Source organism: Ciconia boyciana, chromosome 11, assembly GCF_034638445.1.
Source record: "Ciconia boyciana chromosome 11, ASM3463844v1, whole genome shotgun sequence".
NCBI classification, from domain to species: Eukaryota; Metazoa; Chordata; class Aves; order Ciconiiformes; family Ciconiidae; genus Ciconia; species Ciconia boyciana.
The window spans coordinates 19,931,598-19,945,387 of record NC_132944.1 but is presented as its reverse complement, the minus strand read 5'-3'; the positions used below and the strand labels follow the sequence as shown (position 1 = coordinate 19,945,387).

The following is a 13,790-nucleotide window of genomic DNA, read 5'->3' as shown; positions in this document are numbered from 1 at the left end:
TCACCTCTACATTTGGAGTGATTTTACCACAAAGATTTCCCAGAAGGCATCAGCTATCCTGTTTTGAGCCTTCTCCAGAGAATCTTTATTCCCCCGCTCTTTAATGATCAAGCATATCCTTTGCCATCTCCTGTCTAGATGTCAGCTTCCACTGATATTTCGCAGAAGACAGCTTGTTTTTTACTAATCCTTCCAGCCACCCTTCATCACTCAGACCCGATTCAATTGTAAGAAAACATGGTACCACAGCTTCTGGGCACACGAAGGTAACATCAAAGGCAATGGGTGCTGGCTGTATTATTCACCTCCAAACAACAGGACGTACATGAAAGGCCAGGTTATCAAGGCAAAAAGCACGCATCCAAATTAAAGAAAAATGCACAAGCACAACAGTTTTTGCCAGTGGCCCATCAAAAGCTGAGATATGAGCAAGTTTGGAGAGAGCCTAGGGAGGTTATTTTACCGGTAGGAAGGTATTAAACTTGCAGTATATTTGCACTGCTGCCTGAGTTCATGCTACCCGTGGAAAAATGCTGGTTATTTTATGAGATGTAAATTCAGAAGTATTTGTTCAAGGAGACTTGGATTAGGACAGACAACTCCATGGCGTATAAATGAATCCACCCTTGCGAATAAATGACATCAAGTTTAATTACAGTCCTTTACCGGACTTGTGGATAGGCAGCCACACAGATGTGCTTGGAAATACCGGCTTATAAATATGAAGATGGCAAGGAGTACGACAGATACACCTCCTCCAGCACCGAGAGCTCTCTCGCTATGGCCAGAATGCACCTTTCGGAAAGGAAGGATCAACGTCGGCATCGTACAGACATCACTTTTGTCATTTCAAGGTCACACAAGGACACAATCCATTTTGGCACCACTGTTTCAGCCACAAGGGCTGGGACATCACAGGATACTTCTACTCAGCACCAAAGCAAACATTTGCCACCTTTCCCACCAGAGCTGCCTTCTCACAAAACAACCGTTTCTTGTGTTTCTTCACTCAAGGTAGATTTCCCTGGGTGTTTTACAGCCAATAGCTCTGTTAGGTCAGAAGTATTGTATTTCTTTCACTGTTAGCCTCAGTCAATCATGGTTGTTTAAGCCTCAGTCTTGCAGGTTTATAAAAGTTTGTGGAGTGAAGCCACAACCTTCTTCTGGCTCCCTCCATGAAGGCAAGGAGACCCGACGTGCTTTGTTAACCCTTCAGAATAATTCCAGAGACACCAGTTTCCAACTGTCTCGTGCTCTTGCGCTGGGAGCAGGGCCCTGGGAGCAAGGCTCCTGCACAGCTCTCCTTGGCTCTGCTGTGGGATCCTACACAAACCTTTTGGCTGGCTTTCCCAAAGAGATGGCATTTGTCTCAGAGATGCAGAGTCTAACATCAGAGCTCTCAAATTGCTTTGAGATCACGGGAGGTGAATTGCTTTAAAACGAGAAAGAACAAGAGTACAGCCATCTCCTGGAGTGAAAGACAGCCCTTTGGATATGTTGGAGTCCATGATGGGCATGTCTCCCTGGGGTTGCAGAGATTTGCATTTTGTCGTGACTCGTTCCTTGGGCTCAAAAGACAGCAACGGAGCAGCGGAGGGGTCTTGCTAGATGCAGAGCAGCGCAAATTCAAGCCTCGGGCAGGACGTGCGCTGAAGATCTCACTCAGCGTCATCAGCATCTGCGTGGTCACTCCAGATGTGGGGTGAGTAGCAGCAGCTGTGACCACGGCCACATTGCTGGCTGCAGAAACCGATCCGTCGTGCCCTTACACGCCCCCAGGCTGGCCTGCACAGGTCAGACGTGCACATCTGTGTACGTCTGTACATCCGTGTCTGCACATCAGTGGATGGGTCCCAGCCCCCAAAAGATCAAAGCTTTGCTGACAGCTTCACCCAGCTGCTAAACTTTCCTTTTGCAAGCTATTCATACTCAAAAGCCAGAAACACAATGATCAAACAACTGTGTCTGAGCAGAGCTAGAAAACATGTAACTCAGCAGGAAGCATTGATTTTGGATACAGCGATGGAGAAGCCAGATACTCTCCCACTGCTGTCAATGACAGCTGGGAGAGGAAGGACACAAAAGCTGCCTGTTTCAAGGCAGCCAAGAGGGGACATCAGGCATCTTCCTATTCCACACTCCCTGCTGATAACAGGGGCTGAATCACTGTCTCATTTGGAGCCCAAAGGCCCCATCTTGCACCCAGGAAACAAAACAACAGGTTGAGAGGGAGGTCTGTTAGAGGCTATTGGCTGTAAAACACATCACAAGTCAGGGAGGTGAGAGCTTTTGCTTCAAACCACCTGCCACAAGCTAGCACAAAGCAGATAATAAATGTGAGGCAGCCCAACCTCCCTGAAAAGAGGGTGATGCCATCCTCCTCCCTGGTAACTCTCAAATTTGCTAGACACCTAAGAGGCAGCTCCTCCACGGCAAGCCAGATGGACAAAGCGATTGCGGATCACGTCCCTGTGCAACAGCACGTTCAGATTCACAAGTCTTGCCCAGGAGCGTGTGAACATGCAGGACAGACCCAGGCTGCTGAGCCTCATCCCTGTATCCCCACTGCTCACCCTCTTTCGCAAAGGGCAACAACTGCAGCACAAGAAAGAGCATAGCCCAGCCTCAGCAGAGAGCCTGGCTTGGTAAAGGGGAGAAAAATGGCTCACGTCTTGGGCTGCAGTTACAGCAGAACCTCTCAAGGGCAGGGAATAAGGTATCTAGGAAGGACGGAGCAAACAAGCTCCGTGGGATAGCAAGAAACAAAAAGTGAAATGAAAGCATAAACCTGCCTTTTTCACCTCGCTGCCAACCCAGTGCACTTATCGCTTCAACACGGAGAGGAAAGACTGTGTTTTCCTGCCAGCTAGGAAGAGCAGCACGGTCTAGGAAAGCAGAGATTCAATCCCCAAATCAAATCCAGGCTGCAAGCACAGAGAGGATTGCTCCCTGTCACCAGAAAGCGGCAGCCAGGAGAGTGCAAATCCCGCTGGGTGGGCAGCCGAGAGGGAGAGCAGCGTGAGACACATTAGGGCCACGCAAGACTGCGCCGTGAGTCTTTGCTTTCACTCCAGGCTTGGCAAGAGGATAAAGCAAAGCCAGGCGGATTTCAGCACATCTCCCTCCTCCCGTGGGACAGCAGGCTTTGTTGCTGCCTGATTTATAAAAGGAGTTTGGTGCTTTGCAATGCGAGCCAAATTCGCTCTGGTAATAGAGGATAAAAAAACCCAAAACACCATCACTTTCCTTTTCAAACCCTGTTTGGAAACAAACAAACAAACAAACAGGCATAAAAGGCTTTTGAAATCTCTCTTAACCTATATCACTCAGGACAACTCTTTTCACTGTGCCAGCCCCTTGTCTCTGTCCTCCCACAGACACAAGCGCCAGGCACTCGTGCTCCTCCCTGCCTCTGCATCGGCCACCTGGAGAAGCTACCAGAGACCGCTCTGCACGGCGAGGACTTGCGTTTCCTTTCGCAGATGCTTTCCCTGACATGCGACTCCCTCGTGTGCTGTTTTCCCAGGCTGGCCTGGGGACCCCAAACCATCAGCACACGCTGATGAGGCCCTTGGAGACTTCTCCTCCCACGGAAGGGTCCGCAGCAGGCGCTGAGCACTGCCACGTCGTTGCACCTCAGGCACCCCTCGGCAGGACAGACCACTAGTGGAAATCACAGGCGGGAAGACAAACTAGCACCTAAGTGCCAGCTCGCTCACCCCTCGCTGTTTCATCTGCCTAACAAAACCAGCTCTCCTTTCCACCCCAGAAGAGCTCAAGCCATGCTGGGACCTGGTTTGTTTAGTACGAAAAACCTTGCTAGAGGGCATCTACATCGTGGTGCACAGACACTCGAGCAGACTTTAAAACCAGCCAGGCCAGCAAGCGTACTGGAAAAAGTTTAGCCAGAGCAGCCAGAGCTCCTGAGCTGAGGCTCAGCCGCCGGAGGAGTCCTTGCTCCCGGTACCCCGGGGGGTGACACGCAGCAGTTAATGCCGCTCCTCCCTTCTGCTCTTTTCCCAGCATTACAGAGCCAAAAGCAAGAGTGCTTAAACGCAGCACCTACCTGCTCCTCAACCAGAGCCCTCCTCTGCAGTTCAAAACCTTGCTTTTAGGACAATTCATATAGCTGGGCTCTGCTAAAGTGAAGCCAGGCAGAAAACACTTTGCTGGGCCCACTTGTTTAGATCTTTCCCCTTTCTGCACCCAGACAAAAGCTTTATCTTTCAAAGAGAAAGGAAAAAAAAAACCAAAAGGAATGGGAATGGCTCTCACACAGACACACGCTCCCTTCCTCCTCCCAGAACAGCCGCAGCCCGGTGCCAAGACGTTCACCTGGGATGCGAGGGAGGCCGCGGTCAGCCGACGAGTGCAGAAATGGCAGTGACAGTAAACCATGCCCAGTGAAGAATGGGAGATATTACAAGGATGATAGTAAATATCTAAATGAGCCTCTGAGGAGAGAAAACAAACCAAACCATGAAATGTTCAGCAGCAGCACCATCAGCATCCAAGGGCAAGGTCTCTAACCTCTCTGCCGGGCTGTCAGGCTCAATAAAACGGACGAGAGGTGGGGAAGACAGGGTTTCAGTAGCAAAGATGCCTCCCTGGAGCTGAAGTCCGAAGCCATTCAAAGGGTCTCCCCTGAGTACCACCTCTGTTGTCTCCGTGTGGACTATCTGCCCGCCAGGACCCACCGTGCTGGAGGCCAGCGACACTGAGAGGAGGAGAGAGGCAGAAGGTCAGGGTAGCCACGGTCAACGTAGCAGGTCTGGTCGCAGACCTCAGTCTGGCAGCGGTGGGGACAGTGACCGAGGATGAGGGAGGCACTGACAGTGCTGAGATGAGTGGTCCTACCCCGGCTAATGGTCAACAATAAGGACAGCAAGGCAAGCATGCACGCCCCGTCCAACCCAGCCCCAGCCCACCACCACTCTTACGTGAGCTCTTGTGCTCCTTCTTCTTCTGCCTCCTCCTCAGCATGGTGGTGCGGGGGCTCATGGGGTGGGAGCTGCGAGGTAGCGTGTTCGAGTTCTGGCAGGGGAAGCCCTGCGCGTTCATGGTGGGAGACGAGAAGTTGGCAGCCACCAGAGCTGGGGAAATACAGAGCGTGTTAAGGATGTGCGCAGAGAAGCGCGGCAGCGGGTTCATCTAACGGGTGTTCATCAAACACCTAACGTGTTTGGACTAACTCCTTCTTCCCAGCTCCAGGGCTCAAGATTGAGGTGAGAACCTTGTCCTGGGCTTGCAGCTCCAGGAGAGCTGTGAGAGTGGGCTTGGGCTCAAGATGGACATTGCTGCCTGGTATGCAGTGACTCCAGTGACTGGGCTGCCTGGCACTGCAGCATCCAGGCCACCAGGGAAGTGCATCATGGATGCAGGGCAGCCGACAGCAGGTTGGCACAATGGCACTAACGAACCTTAAATACATAGCAAGAGAAACCACAGCTTGAACTTGAGCTGCTGGGCAACTGGGCTGCCCTGTTTGCTTCCCAACACACAGTGTTACATTTCCTCCCTGTCTTACTGTCATAAGACAAGAAACCTGGGGCTGAACAGAGCCTGCTTTCTGCAAGAGGTGGGCTTACAGGCAGATTTTGAAGCAGCCGTAATCCTGCTGCTAACATGTTGTGTGGCACCAGGGCAGAGGTGGATGCGTTGACGTATCACATTCCCACACGCCACCAGGGCTGCCCTCCTTGTCCCACAGCAACTCATTTTTGCCCTCACCCGTACGGAACCGGGCACTGGGGTGTGGGGTTAGAGGATGGGAGCACGGGTCTGCCCGGCACACCGCTCACTGCAGTTACCAGATCTGCACGTGCTGGGCTCCAGATACTGGTTTTGCACCTCAGCACTGGACCTGTGAAAACAGCCCCAGGTGACAAAGGAGGAAACGAGTGACGCTTGTGGCTATGGAGCTGAGTATTACGGAAATGGAGGGGCACAACGTGAACGAACGCGCGCAGGGATGGGGGCAACGCCGCGCGCTGGGGTTACATTTGCAGTAATCCTGTCCAGACGTCTGGTTCCACGTGGGCGTCTTGCAGTGCCCGGGGTGGTGGGTGTGACAGTAGTTGACACAGGGGTCCCAGCAGTGGTGGTGGTCGCTCTTCTGCACCTTGACTGATAGCACCCAGGGAAGCAGAAATCACCACAGGCAGGGAGGAGAAGGGGGAGAAAGAAAAGGTAAGAAGCATAAAGAGGATTGTAGAAAAGAGCCTCATACTGGCTCTGACCAAGTCAGGACCCAGCCACAGTGCGTCAAGCACCAGCAGCAAAAACGCATTCCCACGTAACCTCATGACACTTGATGCAAAGTGGCAGAAATCCACCCCTTCCTCATAAAAAACTCCGCATCCTGAGCCAACGGCCTGACGAAGCCATGCTGGCAGCGCACAGATGTCATTACCATTTGCAGTCTGTTGTGCAACATGCAGAAGCTCCCTCCAGCCACAAGTTTCCCGCAGAGGCCATCAGCGTTATCCGACAGCACCGGGGAAACCTTCTTGTGCTCTTTCCCACCTTGCTGCCGGAGCTGCCCTCCTGGGGACAAGGCACAACGCCTTCCGCACATGCCAAGGACTGCTTTAGGCATTTCGCTTGGTTTCAGCGTTTGGTTGTTTAGTGGCTGCTCTTGGCCGGGAATCCATCGCAGGGTGCATGTATGGATGAAAGAGAGGAGTAGCGGCGGGCTGCCTCCAGCTCACCAGAACAAAAGGGATTTTATATGCTGCTGCTTAAAGGCAATTACAGAGGGCCACCAACATAGGAAGAGATGCCAACGCTGTGGCAAACCGTAAATTAAAACATGGCACCACCGTGGCAGACTCTATTCAAGGGCACACAACTGCTTTAGCTTCAACTCTAACCCCAGCCCAGCACGTTGGCAGAAATCTCTGGCAGCGTGACGCCCACCATCTGGAAATCCCTCGTCCCAGGAACTGTGGCTTTGCAACATCAGGTCACGATGCCCCAAGTCTCCTCTGAAGTCCCTCAAACGCTTCTCCCAGGCACAGGTCCCTTGTCTGTTCTCACTGACGCTTCTTTTGCCCCTGGGCACCGCCGGGTCAATTTGGCTTTCCTTGCCCAACAGCACTAGCTTTTCTCTCCCGAATCTCTGCATCATGCTGTCTGGACCTATTTTCTTCTGAGAGGAATTGCTGGCTAACGAGCAAGATTGCAAGTGTCTCTTTTATTCAGCTAAGCATGAACGGCATCCCACAGCGGAGCATCACTGCAGCCACGACTTATCCCACAGCTCTTGACCTCGCAACCACTCGGACTGACTGGCAACCGCCTTTCCAGCACGAGATCTCCTCCAGGCTCTGTGTCCTCCAAGCAGGCAGAAACGCCGCCAGCGCTGGTACTATCAGAGCTTTCTGAGGGTGCAAACCTGGCACAGGGACTCGGTTTATTTAGCGAGTCCACCCAGAGATCTCATCTAAAGATCATCCGTTAGTGCCTTTAACCGTGGAAATCCATTTTGTGTGCGTGCATCACAGGCATCAAATCATTTAGGTCAGGTTTTCCAACCAGTATAGTGATTATATTTAGTCTTTGCTAAACGTTTAGTGAGTTTAGTACTTAGTCTATCAAGCTCTTAAAAAAAACACTTCCAGCTCTGGAGTTTCTGTTTTGTGGATTCAAAAGTAAATTCAGAGCCAGGCAGCTTTTAAAAACAAAAATCAAATTAATAAATGTAGCTATATCTAGACAAAAAGGAAAGTTCTTAATAAAATTAAACACTTTGAACATGAGGGACAGAGCTTATGGGCATATATACAAAATCATTTAATCCATTTATAGTAATTAAAATTCTCCCATTTGTCTATAAATTCTTAGCTCATATCTGACAACAGAAAAAAGTGCCTCTGAAACTCAGCTGTCAGTACATTGGGGAAGAGAAGAAATTTTGGACAATTCTGTGATAAAAACCTACAACAGCCTTCCCCAAACTTTCGCACATCATCCCTGCCTGAGGAAACCCATCCATCCCAGCACCGCTCCTGGGCACCATCCCCTCCCGCTGATCTTGTGAGCAGGGTGTAATCCTCCCCCAAACTCTCCAAATGCTCCCAGAGCCACAGAGAAAGCAAACACAGTTTGACAAATCCCGTGCTTCAGCATTAGACCGTATTTTTGCATGGCAGCTGCAGCTTCAGATCCCTCTCCACCTCCTCAATAACCGGATTTTGATTGCACAAGAAGCCACGTTTAAAAAACCATAATGACAGCCCCCACACGGGCACACGCTGGAAGGGCTCGGTAATGCAAGTGCTGAACAGGGACGCGTCTGCACCGTCTCCTCTCCTCGGCTGCTTTCCCCAGGCTTCACTCTCTTGCCAACCATGACAGTTTGCTTTTGCATGGCCCATTTTTCCTTACTGCCCCCCTGTTTGTTTCCCTAAACTCAGAAAAAGCAGCCGGTGGAGCTGGCGCTCGGCGTCTGGAGCAGAAGGCAGGTCCAAACGCAGTTTGTCAACTTTGGGGTGGTTCCTCAGCTGCTCACCATGGGCTGCACAGTGCCGTGGCTGGTTGCGCCACTGAGGAGCACTGCTTTGTGAGCTGCTCCTCTTGCCCAAGGTGCTCTCCTTCCTGTCCCCACCACCTCCCTTCCCATCCCCATCAGCACCGCTGAAGGTTCAAACCCAAGCACTGCTCTCCAACCACACAACTCTGCCTCCTAACAGCCACATGGATGAACAGCATCCTTCCCTATGACCCCTCACGTGTTCAAGAGTTTAATCAAAAGTGGGAACAATTGTTATATCCCTTATTTTTTATATTCACGTGTTGCAATTATTCTCCCAAGTTTGTGTTCTGTATTTCTGCCACAGCAAACTGATCTGATGTATGGAGGTTTGGGTAAAAAGGTTGTGAACACGTCGAGCTGTCCTTCCACAGATCCTCCTTCTCCTGAGCTGCTGCTGAATGCATATATTCTGAAAGGAGATTAGGACGAGGGCACTAATGGAAGGAGGAGAATAGTTCATTTTAACAGCCATTGAAAAAAGATTATAGCTTTCCATTTTTTCTTGGACACAAAGGTTAAGTCATCCTTCCCCTTTGTTAAAACGCTTTAATTCTGCACAAATTGGACTGGACATGTAAGAGATTTATTCCTAGATATGGAGATGTTATTAGATTTTGTGTTTCACCACATCATGTGGTGAAGACAACACAGATATTTTCTTCCTTTCCCCAAACCATCCTAGAAGAGAATGGAAAGAAGAGCTGCGCCCAGGGCTACTGTGCACCAATATTATTAAAATGCACGTTCCTGAGGGGCAAGTGATTGAAAAGGGTCGCAAAAGGGGGCTGGTACTGAACAGTCACGCCTGAAACACCTGAATTACAAGACCACCAGTACGGACTGTAACAAAACTGGAGGCCAGAGTTGCAACAGATCTACTAGTACTGAGGCTACGTTCACAACGAAGCCCACGTGAGGGCTGAGTCAGCCTCTCATGTGGAAGGAGAAACTAAAGGTGGGCACAAGGATGCTCATCAGGGTGAATTCCTAATGATGTTTACAGGCATTGGGGGTTTGATTTCACTGGAGACAGAATTTTTTCCCCATTATTTCTTTGGTGAGGGGTGGTGGAAAGCAGCACCTACGGATGCATTCACTCTACCCCTGGCTGCTCAGACACAGCGGCCATTCAAACAGGCTGGTCCAGAAGATGAACGCTTGTGTTACGGCTTTGCTTCCTAAGGAAGTCCAGCAGGATCCTGCCTCGCTACTAACATGTCCTTTACAAAGCCTTACCAGGCACCAGCAAATGAAAGCTGAGCTTGAAAATACATTTGCCAGCACCAAGGTTGTTTTCCTCCCTCTCCATTAAAGTCTCTTATCTGAGGCACTAAGGAAGCGGCTTGCACAGCACTCAGCACTGCAAAACCCTGGGATTCCCAACTCCAGTTTCCCCATTCAAGCACAGATGTTACCTTTTTTCCTACTCACATCCTCGAAGAACGTCATCTAATCACATGCATTTCATCAAGACATCATTTTTTTTTTCCCTCCACAGATGTCTCTCTTTGGAGTCTGTTGCCAGCATTCAAAAGCAGCAAGAACCCCAGTAGGGACCTCGAGCGAGTTTTGAGGGCAACCAACAGTGTTTGCACAGAGGACACACCTGTTTCTGGAGGCTTCAAAGGCAGCCTGCTTTGGTGAACAGGTAATATCTCCAGTTTGACATTTTCCGAAGTGGCAGCTAAAAGCTGAGTTGCCTCTAATAAGGAGCAGTGCTCTGTGCTCGTGCCATCAATGGAGAGAATATGGTCGCCAACATGCAACGCACCACACCTGCAAAGGAAACAGCAAGAGAGGTAATTGTACACATAGCCAAAATCCATGTCCTTACAGTTGGGAGCAGAAACACACAAAATCCAACTGGGAATGACTGTATAAATTCATGTGAATTTTTTTTCATATCTCATTTTTTTACTTCCAATTTGAACCTTAGGTTCCAGCATTGCCCAAAATACCAACTAAGATGGTTCGTGCTTGAGTCAGTGCTGCTGGTGGCTTGGGAAACATCTTTTAAGTTTTCAATAGTGCCCACTCATTGCTAGTCTGGATGGCTGAGGGCTCACCCAGCAGTGTAGTTAAGTCCTAGGAGCCAGCAGTTCACTTCAGCAACACGACTAACCACAGCTAGGGCTGCATCACGGTCTGCCTTTCTGCATCCCCGTGTAAAGGCTGACTAGCTGACTTGCCCATCAGGAAAAGGCTCTAGCCAGAAGTCTCCAGAAGAGGTGTTTGTCATTCCACAGCTCCAGGGCAGTCAGATCTGAGGTTTTTAAAACAGAGTTCAGCTTTCACATGCACTGAGTTACATTCATTCCCAGTGAGGAGTGTCCACTGGTGTTGGGTCAGATATTTTTAGCACACTTAGTGCTACGAACATGTGGACGTGGCCATTTCAAGACAAGGCAGGGAAGAATGGTATATAACTAACAAGGGGACAAAAAAGCAGCGGAGAAAGGAAAAGCAGAGCTAGGAGCAGCCTGCTCAGATCTGTACCTGTCCACCACGCTGGCCGGCTTGATCTTGTCGATGACAATGACCTGCTTGTTCCGGTGCGTGCTTGTCGTCAGTGTGATTCCTAGCGTAGACCCCGGAGTCTTTGCTATTTCAACTAGTAAAGGACCTGAAGCATTTGCTACAGTATCTGCAAAACAAGAGAGCATCTGAAGACACTCCTCATACAGCCTTTTCCATTTCTAAATGCAGGGGGTTGGCCAATAGTGCTGACTTGCCATGTGTATCAGCAAACCTGTAGTTTGGACATCCTACCGTCTGTATCACGCGGTAACTTAACAAAGAAGTAAACTCAAGGAGCAAAATTGCTTCTGCACAAAATATATATGATAATGAAGTGAAGAGATATTCCAACAATTCATTCATGGAAACAACCCCCCTGCCTCTTTTCTTGGGGTTAAATAGCAAGATCGAGGAAGAGATTGCTCAAAGGCTGTGCAGCAGTCACGTCAACAGTATTAAAAGCACAAAAAAGGAAGATCAGGAGGGCATCACTGTTATCGGCTTCTTCCCAAACAAACAAAAAAGGAAAGGCACAAAGAAACAGGATCCCACTTTCTGAAGTACTCAGAAGTCTTGTGTGCTGATGACCAGCACAAGTCAGTCAACCCCTGTGTGCTTCAGCACCAGCTTCGAAATATCGCCCCAACTGCTTGTTTCAGCTCCTCCAGCACGACCGTGAGAGCAGAGACAGAGCACTATCCACCTGCATGCTTACGAAAGCCTCCTCTCTCTCAGCAGACGATGCAGGGCTAACTCATGTTTAAAAGATGCATTTCTGCAATAAGCTCAATAGATGCTGTAAGTGAGACTACGAAACTCCTACGAAATGGCACCTGTTAGCATAAGCCTGCACCATACCTATTCATCTCTTCTGAGGAAGGGGGAGGAAAAAAGAAAGCCTGTGTCTCTGGCTAATTAGACAGAAATTCCCTCCACCTCTATTATACACGTTTGCTTCCAGATTACCTAAGGCCATTGTAAAAAGGCTAGATTCACAAACGCGTTATCACCACCACACAACCCACAAGCAGCACCCCATGTGTAGTTTGACCCCCCCACAAGAGCACTTCACGGAAACCCAGCCATCCGCTCCAGCGGAAAGGCCAGCAGAGTCCTCCGAGAGCCTGATGCCTCCTCAGCCTTTAATTATTCATAGTAAGGCTTTTCTCTCCCACAGCTACGCTCCACTAAAAATGCTGATGCTACTTGGCTCCAAAACTTGATGGCTCATTCTTGCTCTCTGATAAACAGGAGCATTGATGCAAATCTCAGAAGCTAAGCCACGGCGAGGTCTTTCCTGAGATTTGTTGAAGATGCTGAGCCTCTGGAGATAGAATTTTCCCTTGGAAATTTCCCCTGGGCATCAGCCAGGGAATGTTCAGGCTCTGGTCTACTCACAGTGCCCTTTTTCCCAGGGGAGGGAGAAGGAGGAATGAGCCATGTTAAAGGTTATGCAGGCTTCAAATAAAACACTGTTTATTCTCAGCTGAAAAGGACCGCTGGGGAGACCTGCAGGCCCTGGCAAAAACCACAGCCCCATTCAATCAAAAGATACACAGAACACCCAGCTAAAGCCTGCGGAAGGTGGACTTAAGCCTTCGTTAGCAAGGCAAGTACCAAGAGACTGAGGATCTCTTCCAAGAGCAAACACTAGCTATATGTTGGTTTTGCAGCCCGTGTGTGTCTAGCACATACCCTCTGAAGAAGGACAGAAACTTATATTTATCCAGCTGAAGGGAAGGAGATGGCGGGGGGAAAAATAATGGAAAAAAGCTTGCTGGAGTGGTAGACCTTTCTTTGCAAGGAAAATACCTACTCCTCTCGGTTTTACCCAGCATCCAAGCTTCTCGGCTTTGCCAAGCGTTTCCCAGAGCAGGTCTCAGTACGATGATGGGAGGAAAGGGCTTTGGGTACCTTCTCCCATGCCAGGACCTACGTATCAATAAGACTGTAGGAAACCACAGCCCTGCCTCCAGCCCATGGTCCCTCCTCCCACCGCACACAGCACGGGCCACCTCGCCATCCCTTTTAATTCTCATCTCCAGTGGCATAGATGAGAATTGCTCCAAATCCATCTTATAGAGGCATTTATTGGGGAAATACAGCCAAGCCGCTATTAATTATTCTAGGGAAAGATTTGGCTCAAATCAAAGGTCAGGAGTCTGCAATTTAGCAATATTTGTGAGGCGTGATTAACATGGGGCTATTACACCAAAGCTAATTTAAAAAGAAGCACAGAGAGGCCAGGGCAGGCCGTGCAATAACCTTACTGTGGGGAGTCAATTCGCATTGCTGCTTTGGCACCACGAGGTGTTTTTGCACCATCATGCACAGCCGCAACCTCACCCAGCATCTGTGGAAAAGGCAACTGCAGCTCTCCTGCATTTCACAGCAAATTTCACCTTACTTAAAGCAAGATGCTTTCTTGCAAGCCAAGAGACTCTAAGCAGTTATTCTGGAGGCTCAGCATTCACAAGATACTCAACTCAAATACTGCTCAGCATGTACCGAGGGCCAAAAACCACACTGTTGCAGAACAAGCATCACTGAGACCAGTGACACCAAGTTTAATACGGATACAGCAGCTTGCATCATTTCTCTAAGGTTTTGTTACCAAGGAACAGGAAAAACCACGTATGCGTATGCTACCTTGCATGGCCACGCAGATTTTCACGTAAGGGTTTGAAAGTGTTTTGCAAGCAATGAATTGTGCTTCCCAGAGGAGGATGGTACCATT

General features: G+C 49.5%; 1 protein-coding gene across 1 annotated transcript in view; it reads right to left on the bottom strand.

The window, feature by feature from the left end:
- Nucleotides 1–13,790, bottom strand: part of GRIP2 (glutamate receptor interacting protein 2) — a 148,839-nt gene that overhangs the window by 34,550 nt on the left and 100,499 nt on the right. Inside the window, exons 8-12 of the mRNA XM_072875909.1 lie at nucleotides 11,033–11,180; nucleotides 10,143–10,312; nucleotides 6,001–6,126; nucleotides 4,941–5,093; nucleotides 4,531–4,717 (exon numbers count right to left, since the gene is read on the bottom strand). Of these exons, the coding sequence (XP_072732010.1) occupies nucleotides 4,531–4,717; nucleotides 4,941–5,093; nucleotides 6,001–6,126; nucleotides 10,143–10,312; nucleotides 11,033–11,180 (784 nt within the window). The remainder of the gene's footprint in view (nucleotides 1–4,530; nucleotides 4,718–4,940; nucleotides 5,094–6,000; nucleotides 6,127–10,142; nucleotides 10,313–11,032; nucleotides 11,181–13,790) is intronic.